The sequence below is a fragment of the Erpetoichthys calabaricus genome, chromosome 10, assembly GCF_900747795.2.
Source record: "Erpetoichthys calabaricus chromosome 10, fErpCal1.3, whole genome shotgun sequence".
In the NCBI taxonomy this organism is placed as follows: Eukaryota; Metazoa; Chordata; class Cladistia; order Polypteriformes; family Polypteridae; genus Erpetoichthys; species Erpetoichthys calabaricus.
In genome coordinates this window covers 142479319-142493623 of record NC_041403.2, presented here as the reverse complement: position 1 = coordinate 142493623, position 14305 = coordinate 142479319, and the positions used below count along the sequence as shown (strand labels likewise).

At 40.6% G+C, this 14305-nt stretch overlaps 1 protein-coding gene across 11 annotated transcripts in view; it reads right to left on the bottom strand.

The window, feature by feature from the left end:
* Positions 1-14305, bottom strand: part of ptprt (protein tyrosine phosphatase receptor type T) — a 651792-nt gene that overhangs the window by 67804 nt on the left and 569683 nt on the right. For all 11 annotated transcript variants that reach the window (XM_028812019.2, XM_051932510.1, XM_051932511.1 and 8 more), the window contains one exon: positions 6632-6819. In XM_028812019.2, coding sequence (XP_028667852.1) covers positions 6632-6819 — 188 coding nt within the window. The remainder of the gene's footprint in view (positions 1-6631; positions 6820-14305) is intronic.

Here is a 14305-nt window from a genome sequence, read left to right as displayed (position 1 = left end):
GGGAGGGGCCAAGGAGGTTGGGTGCAGTGTGAGTTGGGTGGTGGCCGAAGGCGGGGACCTTGGCGGTCTGATCCTCAGCTACAGAAGCTGGCCACTGGCAGCATTCTGTTAAATTCTTGATAGGGAATGTTTGTATTGTTCCTAGTATCCCTTCACATATCCAATCATATTAGAGTCTGCTTAAATAGTGTCAGTTATATGACGAGTTGCTTTAAATGTTTATTTATCCTCATCACCTGAAGTGTGTACAGTAACTTCTAGAGGATATCCTTGTTAGGGCTTACCAGTTCTTAGCACCTAAAAGAAGCCATGTGGCCTCATTGACATTATAAATGCCTCTGTTTTTAGGTTCCTCAGATAGATAGATAGATAGATAGATAGATAGATAGATAGATAGATAGATAGATAGATAGATAGATAGATAGATAGATAGATAGATAGATAGATAGATAGATAGATAGATAGATAGATAGATAGATAGATAGATAGATAGATAGATAGATAGATAGATAGATAGATAGATAGATAGATAGATAGATAGATAGATAGAATATTGATGAAAAGGTTTCTGGTTCAGACATCATTATATACATCATGCTAAACCTTGATCCTGCAGCAGAACCATATTCCAGAGTGTCCATTTTATGTCAACATGAGAGGTTATATCCTCGGCTGGTAACAGCGTCTCTCTTTCCCAGAGACGGTTTAATCTCACGCTGCTTGAGGAGCTCATTCTGTCACGTTCTTAGCTGCATGCTTAGTCTCAAACTTTTCTATATAAAAGGCTAGTCTGCTGACTCATTAGTGACATGTGCCACAGTAGTAGTGCAGCAGAACCTTTCCAGATGACAGATAGCATACCAGTAATTACCCAGCATTACTCTTTGTATGAAATAAATTATCATTTAAATCAAAAGAAACAAGAGGTGCTTTCATCCAACCTAGGCTTCATCAAAGCAAGCTCCATTTTCTTCTGAAGGCTCTCAATAATGAAGAGCTCATTATGTGCCCTCTAATTTGAAGAAAGGCATTGATACAAGACTTTTTCCTTGCCCTTTCCTTTCTTTCCTTTGTCTATTTTGGTTTGAGCTTCACCATGAAACTGGGATGCATTTCATTTTGACCACATAAAAACCTTCAATGTGAAGATAGCTTCCAGAAGCAACTGCAATCAGAAGGCTTTGTCTGTAAGTGGTGAAGCAAATTGTGAAAAACATACTGAAGGATCTTTTTTACTATGTTGGCTGTGCCGAAATTTAGGTCAATATCAGAATTTCTTCATCTTTATCCTATATTTGATAAATAATAAAACTCCACATTCCAAAGAAGTATTAACTATTTAAAACCTTAAAGATTTTAGGTATGGTTTTATTATAAGATTTATTGTTCAGGCATCTAAAATGCAATATCAATAAAGTTGGAAATGACAGTTAAGGTTGACCACTGACTCTCAGGGTGACCGTGACTATGAGAGCTCGGCCTCTGCCTTCCCATGTGAGTATATGCAGGCCTACTATCTTCGATTAGTGCTGTTGACTGACTGCTTCATTAGCTGATGTGCTAACCATTCAGAAAATGCATAACTACTCTGCTGAACAGGACAATCCATTAGGTGATGTAAACGGCTGTTCGGAGCACCATCATCTGATGGGAGCCATTTATGAAAGTTAAGGGGCGGCAAGGGGGACACCGTGCAAATACACTTGACTTGAGTATTCCTAGTTTTCATCCTCTTTCTCTGTCTCTGTTTAGCATTCGTTTGCTCAGAAGTTGATGTGCTTGCTACTTCCTGAGCAGCACTTCTTTTCTCCACCCTAGCGGCCCGCTGCTTCTCTTATTTCATCGGCATCTTTTTGCGTTAAAACTGATTAAGTTAGTTTTTGTGTTGCAATTACTTAGTACGCTTTTCTTAATTTTTCACTTAAGATGGCTCTTAAGTCTTCAAACTGCCTCAAGAATGAATAAAGATATGATGAGGTAGGGGAAGTGACCGCGATGGTGGTAGGAAATGAGAACAATGCACGTACGCACACTCTACACGGCCGCCCTGCTGATTCTACAATAAAATAAAATAAAAATAAAAAGAGTAATTAAAAATCAGCATCCCGAAAGCGGATAGTAGATGTCACATAGTATACATGTACCAAATTTCAGGTCATAGGTGAAACGGTTTGCGAGTTACAGGTGATTTAAAATCCTGGACAGACAAACGAACAGCCATGGAAGCGTATTATATATAAAGATATACTCTTCAGTCGTCTCGTCATTGGTTACAACATCCTTGACTTGCTTATGGTTATGGAGACAGCAAACTTTAACATGCTTTGATGTAGCTGGGAGATTACGACCCACCCAGTCAGGACAGGGTTCATTACAGTCATAGGGAGAGTGACAGAAAGAGAAATATTGTACAGGTTGGGCATTTCTTTGAGTTTTTTGGCATAGATGGAAAAGTCTTGCTGGATTGGATAAGAAATTGTATGGAAGGCTAAGATGTTACTGCTGCCTGTTGTTACTGCAGTGATTCTGAATGTGGTTAGGTTGTCCAGTGAACTATCCCAGATGTAACGCTTGTCTAGCACTGCCTGTCTGACTTGCTCTACCAGTCATTACCAGCTGGCTTAACTAATGGTGAGTGATTTCTCCTCATTTCTAAATAATAATGACAATGTTTGGCTGGCAACTTTTGAACTCTTTACCTGTCACAGGTAAACTTGTGCTTTGCTTTTGAAACTTGCATGACATTAATATCAAATTCAATGCTGAAGAACCTCAGAATAATGTACATTTTACTTATTACAACATAAATGGTTTAGTACAGCATTTTTTGCTAATAAATGTAAGTTGTGGAATTATTTTAAGTATTATATATGCTTGCTTTACTAAGGGTGAGTGTTAAAAGGAAACAAGTTGTTTTTGGGACAGACAGTAAAACAGCAACTAAACTACGCTAAACTAAATTAAATGCTTGCTTGTTTGATTGGCTTATCAGATGTTGCACTTTCAAACACATGCCCTCTTAATGGTCTATTATAAGTTCTACTGTACATCTGCTTGGCTTAGAAGGAGTCTTGTGTTATTGGTTTGCTGCATGTTCTGTCTCCAATTGGTTCACGACTCTTGCCCCTTGAGTGGCTCATTATTTGTTCTAAATCTGATTGGATTAAAAGGTGGGCTGTTTTCTTGGGTCATTAGATTTTTTCTCCCCTGAATAGATAGATACAGTATATAAAAGAAGAATAGATAGATGGAACCATATTTGTCCACAGAGGAAACTTGGCTTTTCACAGAAGCTCACCAGACAGACAGACAGACAGACAGACAGACAGACAGACAGACAGACAGACAGACAGACAGACAGACAGATAGATAGATAGATAGATAGATAGATAGATAGATAGATAGATAGATAGATAGATAGATACTTTACTGTTAATCTAATTTCTAAAATATTAATGTTTCATTTCCAGACAGATAGATACATATTGTCACATATATGCTCATGGGAGACAGCTGAAGGGCCTGAACAAAAGTAATTCCACACCAGACCAGGGGGTGGCAGAGTGCACTAACTCTTTTTCTCGCTTTCCTGCAGACCTGACCCTGATGATGTCACGTCCGGTTCTGGGACCGATGATGTCACTTCCGGTCTTGAAACTATGGACGAAGGCCCTTCCTGTTCCAGCCATTTTAATGATGTCACATCCGGGTCGAGCCTATGGAGGAGGACCCTTCTGGTTCTGCCCTAAATGATCTCATTTCCTGCTCTGGCTTTTAAAGCCACCATCTTACCTCCATACCATCAGTTCTGTATTGAACTCCAATTTATGCACATCAGTGGCATAACTTACACACTTTTGCAGCCAGGGAACAATATACAGGTGTCTTCCCCAAACCTTTTTTCAAATTTTTTCCCAGTGAGGCAAAGTCCTCAGTGTTAGTGCATCAGAGTGAACATGTGCAGCATTGTTCATAATAGCACTCTGCTTGGTTTTAATCCTCTCTTCCAATACCACCTCTGGGAAGTCCAGAGTGTGTCCCATAACTGAGCCTACCCTTTAAATTAACTTGTTTATTCAGTGGGCCATTTTTGAAGTGATGTTACCAGCCCAACACACCACAGCGTAGAAAATCTCTCTTATATAGTTCATCTGTATTATGCAATCTGCAAGCTACTTGCACCTCTGCATCCATTCCTTGAATAGTGACCTGACATAGAGGTTCTTTGGTGCAATGACAGTCAATAACCAGTTGTTTTACATAACCAATACATTTACATATTTGGCCGACACCTTTATCTGAGCCGACTTACAATAGCTATGATACAATTGGTGACATTTTTGTTTGGTGTTCACTCATGGTCACATAGTGTCAGTAGCGGGATTGGAACCCATAACCTCAGGATTTCAGGTCCAAAGCCTTAACCACTATACCACACTGCCTGCCCTTGATTTTGCTGATGTTCAGTTGCAGACAACTCTTTCTCCATGAAGCAAAGTTCTTCACTTAACTCCTATACTGTGTCTCATTCCCCTCATCTATACACACCAAAAATGCGGAATCATCTAAGAATTTCTGCCAAGTGACATGTCCTGGTGGTAGATTTATAGTCTGAGGTGTACAGAGTGAAGAGAAAAGGAGACAGGCCTGTTCATTGTGGTGCTTCAGTGTTGCTCACAGTTTCACAAACTGACACACAGTCCATTATCCAGGACACCACAGGCTCATCCACCCACATATACCTGAGGTTACCCCTTAACTGTGATAGCCAGATTTATATTAAAGGCACTGGAGAAATAAAAAAAACATCATCCTCCCAGTGCTGCCAGCTTTGTTAAGGTGAGAATAAGAATGTGAGTCAGTCAAAAAGTGAACGTTTAAATAAGCAAAGAATGTGAGACTTTCACCTGGAACATCATTAGCCAATCACAAATGGAACATTTAGGTAGGTAGCATCTCTCATTTCATACAGAATGAAGAAGTCAAAATTAATTTAAATTCAGATGAACTTCAAAACAAATAGTAGTCTTGATTTTAAATTCCAAAAGAGCAAACAAGGGGTGATTTTGCATTATACAGGACGTGAACCTAACTGATGGCTCCTACAGCAAACTCTTACAGTCAACTCGGGAAACATGCTTGTGCCTCCCATTAGAGATTGACGTGTCTCTCTTTACCCTCAAAATAAATTTCAGAGGTTTTCATCAACCAGTGCTTGCTAAATGACTGCTTGGAAAGTGAGTAACAGAACACAGAGCTGCTGGCCATGGACTGCAAGCTGTCAGGCCAGACTTCACGAGGAAGGATATAAAACATTATGGACACTGCAGCTGGAGCCTTTGGGAAACCATAGAGTACGAGAAGAGATGAGAACATGTCACACATGACATAAGGTGCTGATGTAGTTGCAGAAGCAAGCAAAAGGGGAATTACTGTCAGTTTTATCAGGAGGGCAGAGTGTATCATCAGTGAGAAAGTAAAGCCAATAACTACTTTAAGAGAATAGCAAGACTGCAGATCTTTTTTTGTTGCAGTTATGCTAAATATGCACTTGGTTTCAATAAAATGCAATTTAGCATGACCTGAAGGGTCACAGTCCATGTCCCTTAAGCAATTATTGTACTGCTCTGTCACTGTTCAAACCAAAGTAAACACACAATGACAGTTAAAATGAGCAGAGCAGATAAGATTTATTATAATGAATCAAACACCCACTCATCCTCCAGACTTGCTGTCCTAGGCTGTGAGTATCTCAGATTTGAAGACTCCAAGTCACTTGAGGGGAAACCCTGAGCAGATCTATCCTACCACTACCTGCATCAGCTGCTGTTCTGTATCACACTTCAGATCCCAGGGCCAATTAAGGTAATTCAGTAAAGGAGCTCTCCCGCGATTTAACAATTTAAGGACTGAGGGTCTTTATGGTATTAGTAGAGGCACCCCATGGTTCAAATCCCAGGGCTATTCCAATGAAATCCATGAATAGGGCTACCCAACCACTGCCATTAGAATCTCAGCTACTGCAACACTTCAGAATTCATTTCCCAGAGCTACTCAAAGACATGTACTGAACAATCTCACCATTGTCGACGTTTATTGTATTGTTTGCTCACTCTACACAGGACAAAGGAAGCATCATGTCACTGACAACGTTCTGACAAACAAAGACTTTCCAGTCCATCAATTGGCCTTGATAATCCTTCACTGTTTCTGCAAAGCTGCCACTATTATGTGGTCTATTTTCACTTTCTTCACTCTGGCACTACATGGGCAACGGTGTGTAGATCTGTGAATCTTTTTGACTAAACAAATTACTTTGTGGGAATACTGAGTTTCTTGAGTATTGCAAACAGATATGTTAAGTACTGATTCACAAATTTAACAGGCAATCCAGGCAGCTCTAAATACATAGATAGATAGATAGATAGATAGATAGATAGATAGATAGATAGATAGATAGATAGATAGATAGATAGATAGATAGATAGATAGATAGATAGATAGATAGATAGATAGATAGATAGATAGATAGATAGATAGATAGATAGATAGATAGATAGATAGATAGATAGATAGATAGATAGATAGATAGATAGATAGATACTTTATTAATCCCAAGGGGAAATCCTACCTCATACTCCTCCTTGAATCCATAACCTTGCCCACATTTCATCTGAGTGATGTGCTGTAGCAGATCAGCAACTCGAATGGCAGGCTGAAACTGCCCGGCCTGGTAGGACATCTCCATTGATTCACAACCTCCATAAGGGTAGGTTTGGATCGTCAGGGTGGGCTGGCTTATCTCACCATGGCTGCCATCTGAAATGGAAAACAAAAACATGGCAATGAGTACCTTTCACCTGACATTCATGGATGAGTTTCAAAGCTTCTATCTATACATAAATAAAAGGAAATTAAAAATACAAAGAGTGATTGCAGAGGTTTTTGTTGCATCATTAGCTTCAATTTTCAGATAAAAATCCATCCTGACATTTTCAATTTGCTCAATCTGTCAGCCATATTCTCACAAGGTGACCCTAAAAACATCACAGCTATACCAGGCTCAATGAATGACACCTGCGAGCAAGGTTTTCATATTCATTTTGCATTGTCTTCTGGGAGCTATTTGGCCCAAAAGAATGTGAACCAGAATTCAGTCAATAGGGTACTGAGCACATGGCAGCATCAATTTATGTTTGGAGTGCCAGTTGGTCATCATGTAATTTAACATGACTGGCTTTTAACAATTTCTTAGGACAAAGTCATGCTGCACGTTGGATGGTGGTGGTATGCTTGTCATCCAGATGGCTGTGGCACAGTGCCAGGCAGCAGCCACATGGCTGATTAGTTCAGACCCAGTGCCCGCTATCTGGCCACAGACTTATGGCTTCAGTCTCAGATGGCTGCCTTGCTTCTGGCAGGCAGTTCTTCAACAAGACTGCAACAATATGGGGAGGTGAACCTGCCATATCTTCTCTCTGGCAGAGACTCTGACCACAATTCAGTGTTAATCAGCAGCTTGCAAATATATTTCAACAGAACTGCCAGACAGAAATTATTATTAAATTAAACACTGTTGTGGAACACCAAGAGTACATCTTCAGAAAACAAGAACTTTACAGCCTGAAGGGCAGCAAAAATCTTGGGACCTAAAGAAGCACCTTTGATGTTTTTTGGTGATCATTAACCCCATGACAATCCAAAGATAAAGGTCATGACAAAGAGGAATCCTGATTTGCCTTAATCTCTGCCTGATGTGTCAGCCATTTATTGCTTATTCTAAATAACGCCCCATCACAAGGCAAAGAAACAACATGAAACAAAATGTTATTACATACATGAGACATTACAAAAAACACAAACTTAGAAGAGCCAGCTTAGGAAGATTTGATCTGAAAGTACAACTTGTGTTGTATTAACTCTTTGAGGGCTGAATATTTTTTCCAAAAAACAGTTTCTGAAAAGCAATGGTTTCACACAGAAATAAACACAAAACGTCTGTTGCTGCATGCTGCGGCAGCCAATTTGATAAGAATGTGCGGCAGACTTGCTGCCAAGCTGTCTTTACGTGGCTGAGGCAGCACAGCAGTGATCACGGTTTCTACCTCTTATCATTGTTAAGTGGCACTCCTCCCTGGCGAACATTGCCATAGGCGTATCAGCTACATGAACCCGTTCAGCACCATGGGGACCAGTCAACTGAAGCTGGAACCTCACATTCGTTTTCGATCACTTGTACCAAAATCATTGTCCGACAAGTCATAGTCCAGTTCAGAGATAATAGGCCAATCGTTGTACATGCAGTAGTTTTGCTTTATGCATTCACTTTGACCTCTCGTGAGATGTCAGTGCCATTTTTGCTGTTGTTTGCACCTTGCTACTCACACGAGCGCAGGAAATCTCGGTCAAACCAATGAAACTAACTTTCCTTCTAGCAACGAGAGTCCAGCTAAAACATAACAGTTGGTTTTGTCACAGTTTACAGTCGATTACCATTGTCAACTCTTCCTTTTGACAAAAGTTGACATCAGACCTGAAAGAGTTAATAGCAGTGCACTAGAATGAATGCACGACAATACAAGACGCCTAACCCATTCATGTGAAATGCTGGACCTGCTATAGTAAAGTTTGCGATGTCTGCTATTTAGGTCCCTGCCCCATTGGCTACAGCCGTGATTCACAAACTTGGTCTGGGAGACCCACTGTGGCTGCACGTTTTTTTTCCAACCAACTTCCGTTTTTCATTGGACTTTTAGCCTAATTAAGTGAGTCGTTATTTCCCAGTTTCTGTGTTTTGGAGTTAATATAGAAATTACAAACTAAGTTTAGTAGATTTTTATTAAAATGTAATAAGAAGTTATATGGGGAATATGTAGTTTTTTTTTAAGCCGTTAACAGTATTTTCAACTTAATTTTCATTCTGCTTTTCCAGGTGTTCTGGTTATTTAATTGATTATTTACTAATTAGCGGGTCTGACACTGAAGTCGTTGCAGCTTTCATCAACCTGAATGTCAGCACTGCTGGTTATTAATTGTCACTATTAAGGTTAAATGAAGGGAGCAAACTACACAGGATAAAGGAAAAATAATAGGAAAATAACAAAAGAGAGTTAAGCATTTATAGCTTTAGAAATGTAATATAAATTAATATAAAAATTTCTAAATCTACTCTCTAAATATAAAATCCTAAGCCTAAAAGTGCAACGATTTTGTGCAACAATTTTGTGTGAAGTTTTTTGTCACACTTTAAATCAGTCTTATTTTAAAACCTGCATATATATGTTTGTGTGGCGGACAGCCAGGACCCATGCCCGGCCCCTTCAACACTGGATCTGGGGGAGCAGCCAAGGGATGCACTCTACGTCCTCCGGAACGCTTGGTGGCAGCCCCCCTGAGTTGCATCGGGGGTGCTGCAAGGCTTCCTGAGCCCATGTGGGTGGCAACGCAGCCACACCTGGAAGTGCAGTCTAATTTGGATTAATTACCACCTGAAGCACTTCTGCGTGGGCTATAAAGGGAGCCTGCAACCTCTACTCAGGGTGCCAGAGTCTGGAGGAGGAGGAGGAGGAGGATGACGACGAGGACGACGACGACGACGACAACGACGAGGACGACAAGGACGACGATGAGGACGACGACGACAAGGACGACAACGACGACAAAGCTGCCCAGGGAGGAGAAGTGGAGAAAAAGAAGAGTGTGTTGTTTTTGTTTTGGGGACTGTGTAGGGCCAGCGGGGCACGGGGACAGACGTGTCCCACGGCTGAAGAAAATAAATTCTTTTGTTCATTTTACCCATGCCTCTGGTGTATATCACAGTTTGGTATCATTCTTTTCAGAATTTATTGAACGTTAATGTGATGTTGTTAGATTTTCAGATTCTTATTTTAGTTTTTATTTATAAACTAAAAAGTATCAAGAACTCACGTCCCGCGAGACGAGACTTTGTGCCAAGATATTTAACCACACCGGGGTCGGGAAGTAAAAGACAAAGAGTAGGGCAGCTGCTGTACAGGCTTTTAAATATTCAAAGCTCCGCATGAGATGCAGATCACATGGCACGGCAGCAGCATCAATCCAGCAGCTGATCGAGCAAAGAGGAGGTAAAAAACAAACTGTATTTGTTTCCCATTGAATCACCGTTTAAGAGGGGGTTTCAGGGGTGCGACTGTGTCTCCTTGGGGTGCATTCAGCCCCCCTCTTCATAACGCAAGCAGCAGACTGGCCACAACTGGGGAGTTGCCCCCCTAGTGTCTTATAAATGTAAAAGCCTTACTGTTGTGTTTTTCTGAATGCAGAATAAAAGAAGAGTTAAAAAGACCTGCTAATAAAATGAGATCAGTTGTTGTTGATTATTATCACCAATTGTGAATCTGGTTGGAACAAAAACCTGCAGGCACAGTTGGGTCCACAGGATCGAGTTTTTGAACCACTGTGCTACAGCACATTAGAATGATGGAAACATTTAGCTTACGGGTATGACTCTTATCGAGTACGTAAGGATGGTAGGATCTAGAGTAACTCTGGGCTCTTTGGAGTTTGTTCCAGTGAACCGTGCACTCAGGAACCACTTACATTATAAGAAAACACATTTACTAAGCTAGATATGTATATTTACATGGTGGATCATTAGCTAGCCTTGCTGCCTCATGGATTCAGAGTCCTGGGTTTGAATCTTACATCTGGTTGTTCTCTTGTGTGGAGTTTGCCCAATGTCCTCATAGCTATGTAGGATTTCCTCCTATGTCTCCATAGATGTGACTGTCTGTTTAACTGGTTACAAGTTAAATTGGTCCCAGTTTGAAAAAAGTACTGGCGTGCGTTCTGCGATGGACTGGCTCTACATCAAAGAATGTTTCCTGACTTTCGAGCTTTGTTGCCATGATAGGCTCTAATCAACTTTGAGTCTGAATTGGATTACATGGGTCTGAAAATGCACGTCTCTTTACTGTATGCTATATGGGTATGTATTTTACTGCTGCTCTGTTATATTTGTATATTGGTGTGAGCGCTTAGCCTACACTCAGTGATGAGCACTACCTTAACGAACAACACGACTGTGCCTCACTGGAGTAATGTAATTGAACCTAACATTTTCTAGTTGCTTTATTTAATGTGTGAGTCTTGAAATTTCGTACTGGAGTTTTTCTAACTCTTAGTCTGTTTTTGTTGAGCAGATGCCTTCACCAAATAGAAAACCAAAATATTACCAGATCCAGTAATATAATGCAAGTGGCTGTGAAGACATCACAAAGTCAACATGCCGCTTAGTCTTGAGCACTTCGATGTGAATGGTAGTGAATTAGCAGTTCCAATTTCGGCCTGGTCACATTGGGCATGTCTCTCTACTGTTTTTGTGTATTTTTAATAAAACTATTAAGAGAGAAAAATGTTAAACAAGAAAGGAGAATCTTAAAATGAAGGGAAAATTAATACAGATCAAGAGGAAAACTGATCCATAATAATAATAATAATAATAATACATTTTATTTATATAGCGCCTTTCTCATGCTCAAGGAACTTACAGAATATAATAAAGAACGGCAGCGTATACAGTATATAGCATTGTACAAATCAGATACATAAATAAAGAAGATTAAGACAGTGAATTCTGAAAAAAAAACAACATAATTGATGGTCTCGCACACACACACAGGTTACATTAGCATCTTGACAGAGAAGTAAACTGAGAGAAAGGTAATAAAGTCAAGTAGAGCTAAAAGCCTTCCTGAACAGATGAGTTTTGAGTTGTTTTTTAAAACAATTCATGGAGTCAGCTGATCTGATTAATTTTGGTAGGTCATTCCAGAGTCTGGGCGCTATACAGCTGAAGGCCCTGTCACCCATGGAGTGTAGATTAGTGAGGGGCACAACAAGATTGCCAGAATCAGAGGACCTTAGTGGGCGGGCAGGCACATAGTGATGGAGGAGGTCACTGATGTAGTTTGGTGCGAGGTTATTTAAGGCTTTGTAGGTTATTAGTAGGATTTTATATTCGATTCTGTAAGACACAGGGAGCCAGTGGAGACGGAGCAGGATGGGTGTGATGTGCTCGCTGCTGCTGGTTCGAGTAAGGACTCTTGCAGCTGAGTTTTGAATAAGCTGGAGCTGTGATATAAGATTAGAAGGGGCACCAGCCAGTAGGGAATTACAATAATCGATGCGGGATGTGATAAAAGCATGGACAAGTTTCTCAGCATTAGAGAAGGAGAGGAAGGAGCGAACACAGGATATGTTACGGAGGTTAAAGTAAGAAAGTTTCTTAATGTGATTTATGTGGGCGGAATAAGAGAGGGAGGAATCAAAAATGACACAAAGATTTTTTACAGTAGAGGCAGGTCTGAGGAGATCACCGCCAAGTTAGACTGGGAAGGAGCTCATTTTATTAAGTTGCATTTTAGTCCCAGTTTGCAGGAGTTCAGTTTTATTGCAATTTAATTTTAAAGAGTTCTGTTCCATCCAGGTTTTAATTTCACTAAGGCAGGTTGGGAGCTGAGAAAGCTCTGATGAAGTTCCACTTTTAACATTGAAGTAGAGTTGAGTATCATCTGCATAAAAATGATAACCCAGTCCATAGCTACGGATAATATGGCCAAGGGGAAGCATGTAAATAAAGAAGAGAAGAGGGCCAAGGACAGAGCCTTGAGGAACTCCTTGTGTGACTAGCGCTGAGCTGGATCTGCTGTTGCCAAGACTAACAAACTCTAGCCTTTCAGTCAGATAGGACTTGAACCACTGGAGGGCAGTGCCAGAGATACCCAGCATGTTCTCCATTCTGAACAGTAGGATGTCATGTCTGACCTGAGTGTCAAACGCTGCACTGAGGTCTAACAGAATTAATATGCTGGTTTGTCCAGAGTCTGCTGCCATAAGCAAATCATTGGTTACCCATAGCAGAGCAGTTTCACAGCTGTGCCGCGCCCTGAAACCAGACTGAAAGGGTTCCATTAAATTATTAGAGGTTAGGTAATTGGTGAGTTGGGAAGCTACAACACGCTCAAGAATGTTTGACAGGAAAGGTAAGTGGGAAATAGGCCGGAAATTGTTAAGATTGTCAGCATCAAGATCAGACTTTTTTAACAATGGGGTCGCAGAAGCAATTTTAAAAGTGAGCGGCACAGAGCCAGTGTCAAGGGATGAGTTTATTATTGTTGTAACAGTCGGGATTATGGCATGAAGGCAGGATTTAAGTAGTGTGCTGGGGAAAGGGTCCAGTACACAAGTAGTCGGCCTCATCTTACAAAGCAGGTTATTAAGAAATGCAGATGTGACTGGTGAGAACTTAGAGAAGGAGCTGGATGGAGTGGGAAAACAGGGAGAGATATAAACAGATGATGTATTTATGTTAGTTGAATTATTTAGATCTTTAATTTTGTTACGGAAAAAGTGGAGGAATTCCTCACAGACTTCAGTAGAAGAGGTAGTTGGGCCAGATGCGGGTTGGAGTAGTTTATTAACTATAGAGAACAAAACCCTTGGGTTATCATGGCCACTTTCGATTATTCTGCCGTAATGGGTGTTCTTGGCAGAAGTTAGTGCTTCTCTGTAAGCTCTTTGGTGGTCAGAGAAAGCCTGGATGTGCACGGTGAGGCCAGTCTTACGTGACATTCTCTCAAGGCGTCGGCCAGCTGCTTTCATAGATCGCAATTCTGAGTTATACCAAGGAGCTGAACGTTTAAAGGAAACCTCCTTATGTTTTAAAGGAGCTGTTTTATCTAATGCTGAATGAAGGGCTGTGTTATAGTGGTCAACAAGACTATCTAGTGTTGATGGAATAGTTTATCAAACTTTAAATGTCAAACCTTATTGCCAGGCCACATAGTTGGTAGGAATTTCTCTTGGTGTTACATCCATACACTTAACAGGGAAGACAGAATTAAAAAAAACAATGCATAATACGTGACTCCACCACAACATTATATATAGTAAAACACATCTCTCTATTATAAAAAAAAACCTGGAAAGCAAAAGCAAGCAAGGCTACGATACGTGATCTTCTCGGAAGACATTTAAAAGACCCGCGAGATGACAGAGACTTCTCACGGTGCATCTCGTGGGGACCGAAAACATGAGACTTGGTGCCAAGAGATTGTCCTAGGGCCATCTCGCGGTGACGTGGAACATGAGATTCTTGTAAGACACGCCCTACTTACAAAAGATATCATATAAGAGCACATCCATCAAAAAAAAACTCAGTGGTGTAAAAGCACGTAGTACACACAGATCATGTGCTCTCAGCACATATAAAGCGTATAAGGACAATACAGAGAATAGAGACCCAAAGGCGTTGGAGAGAACAAAAGGC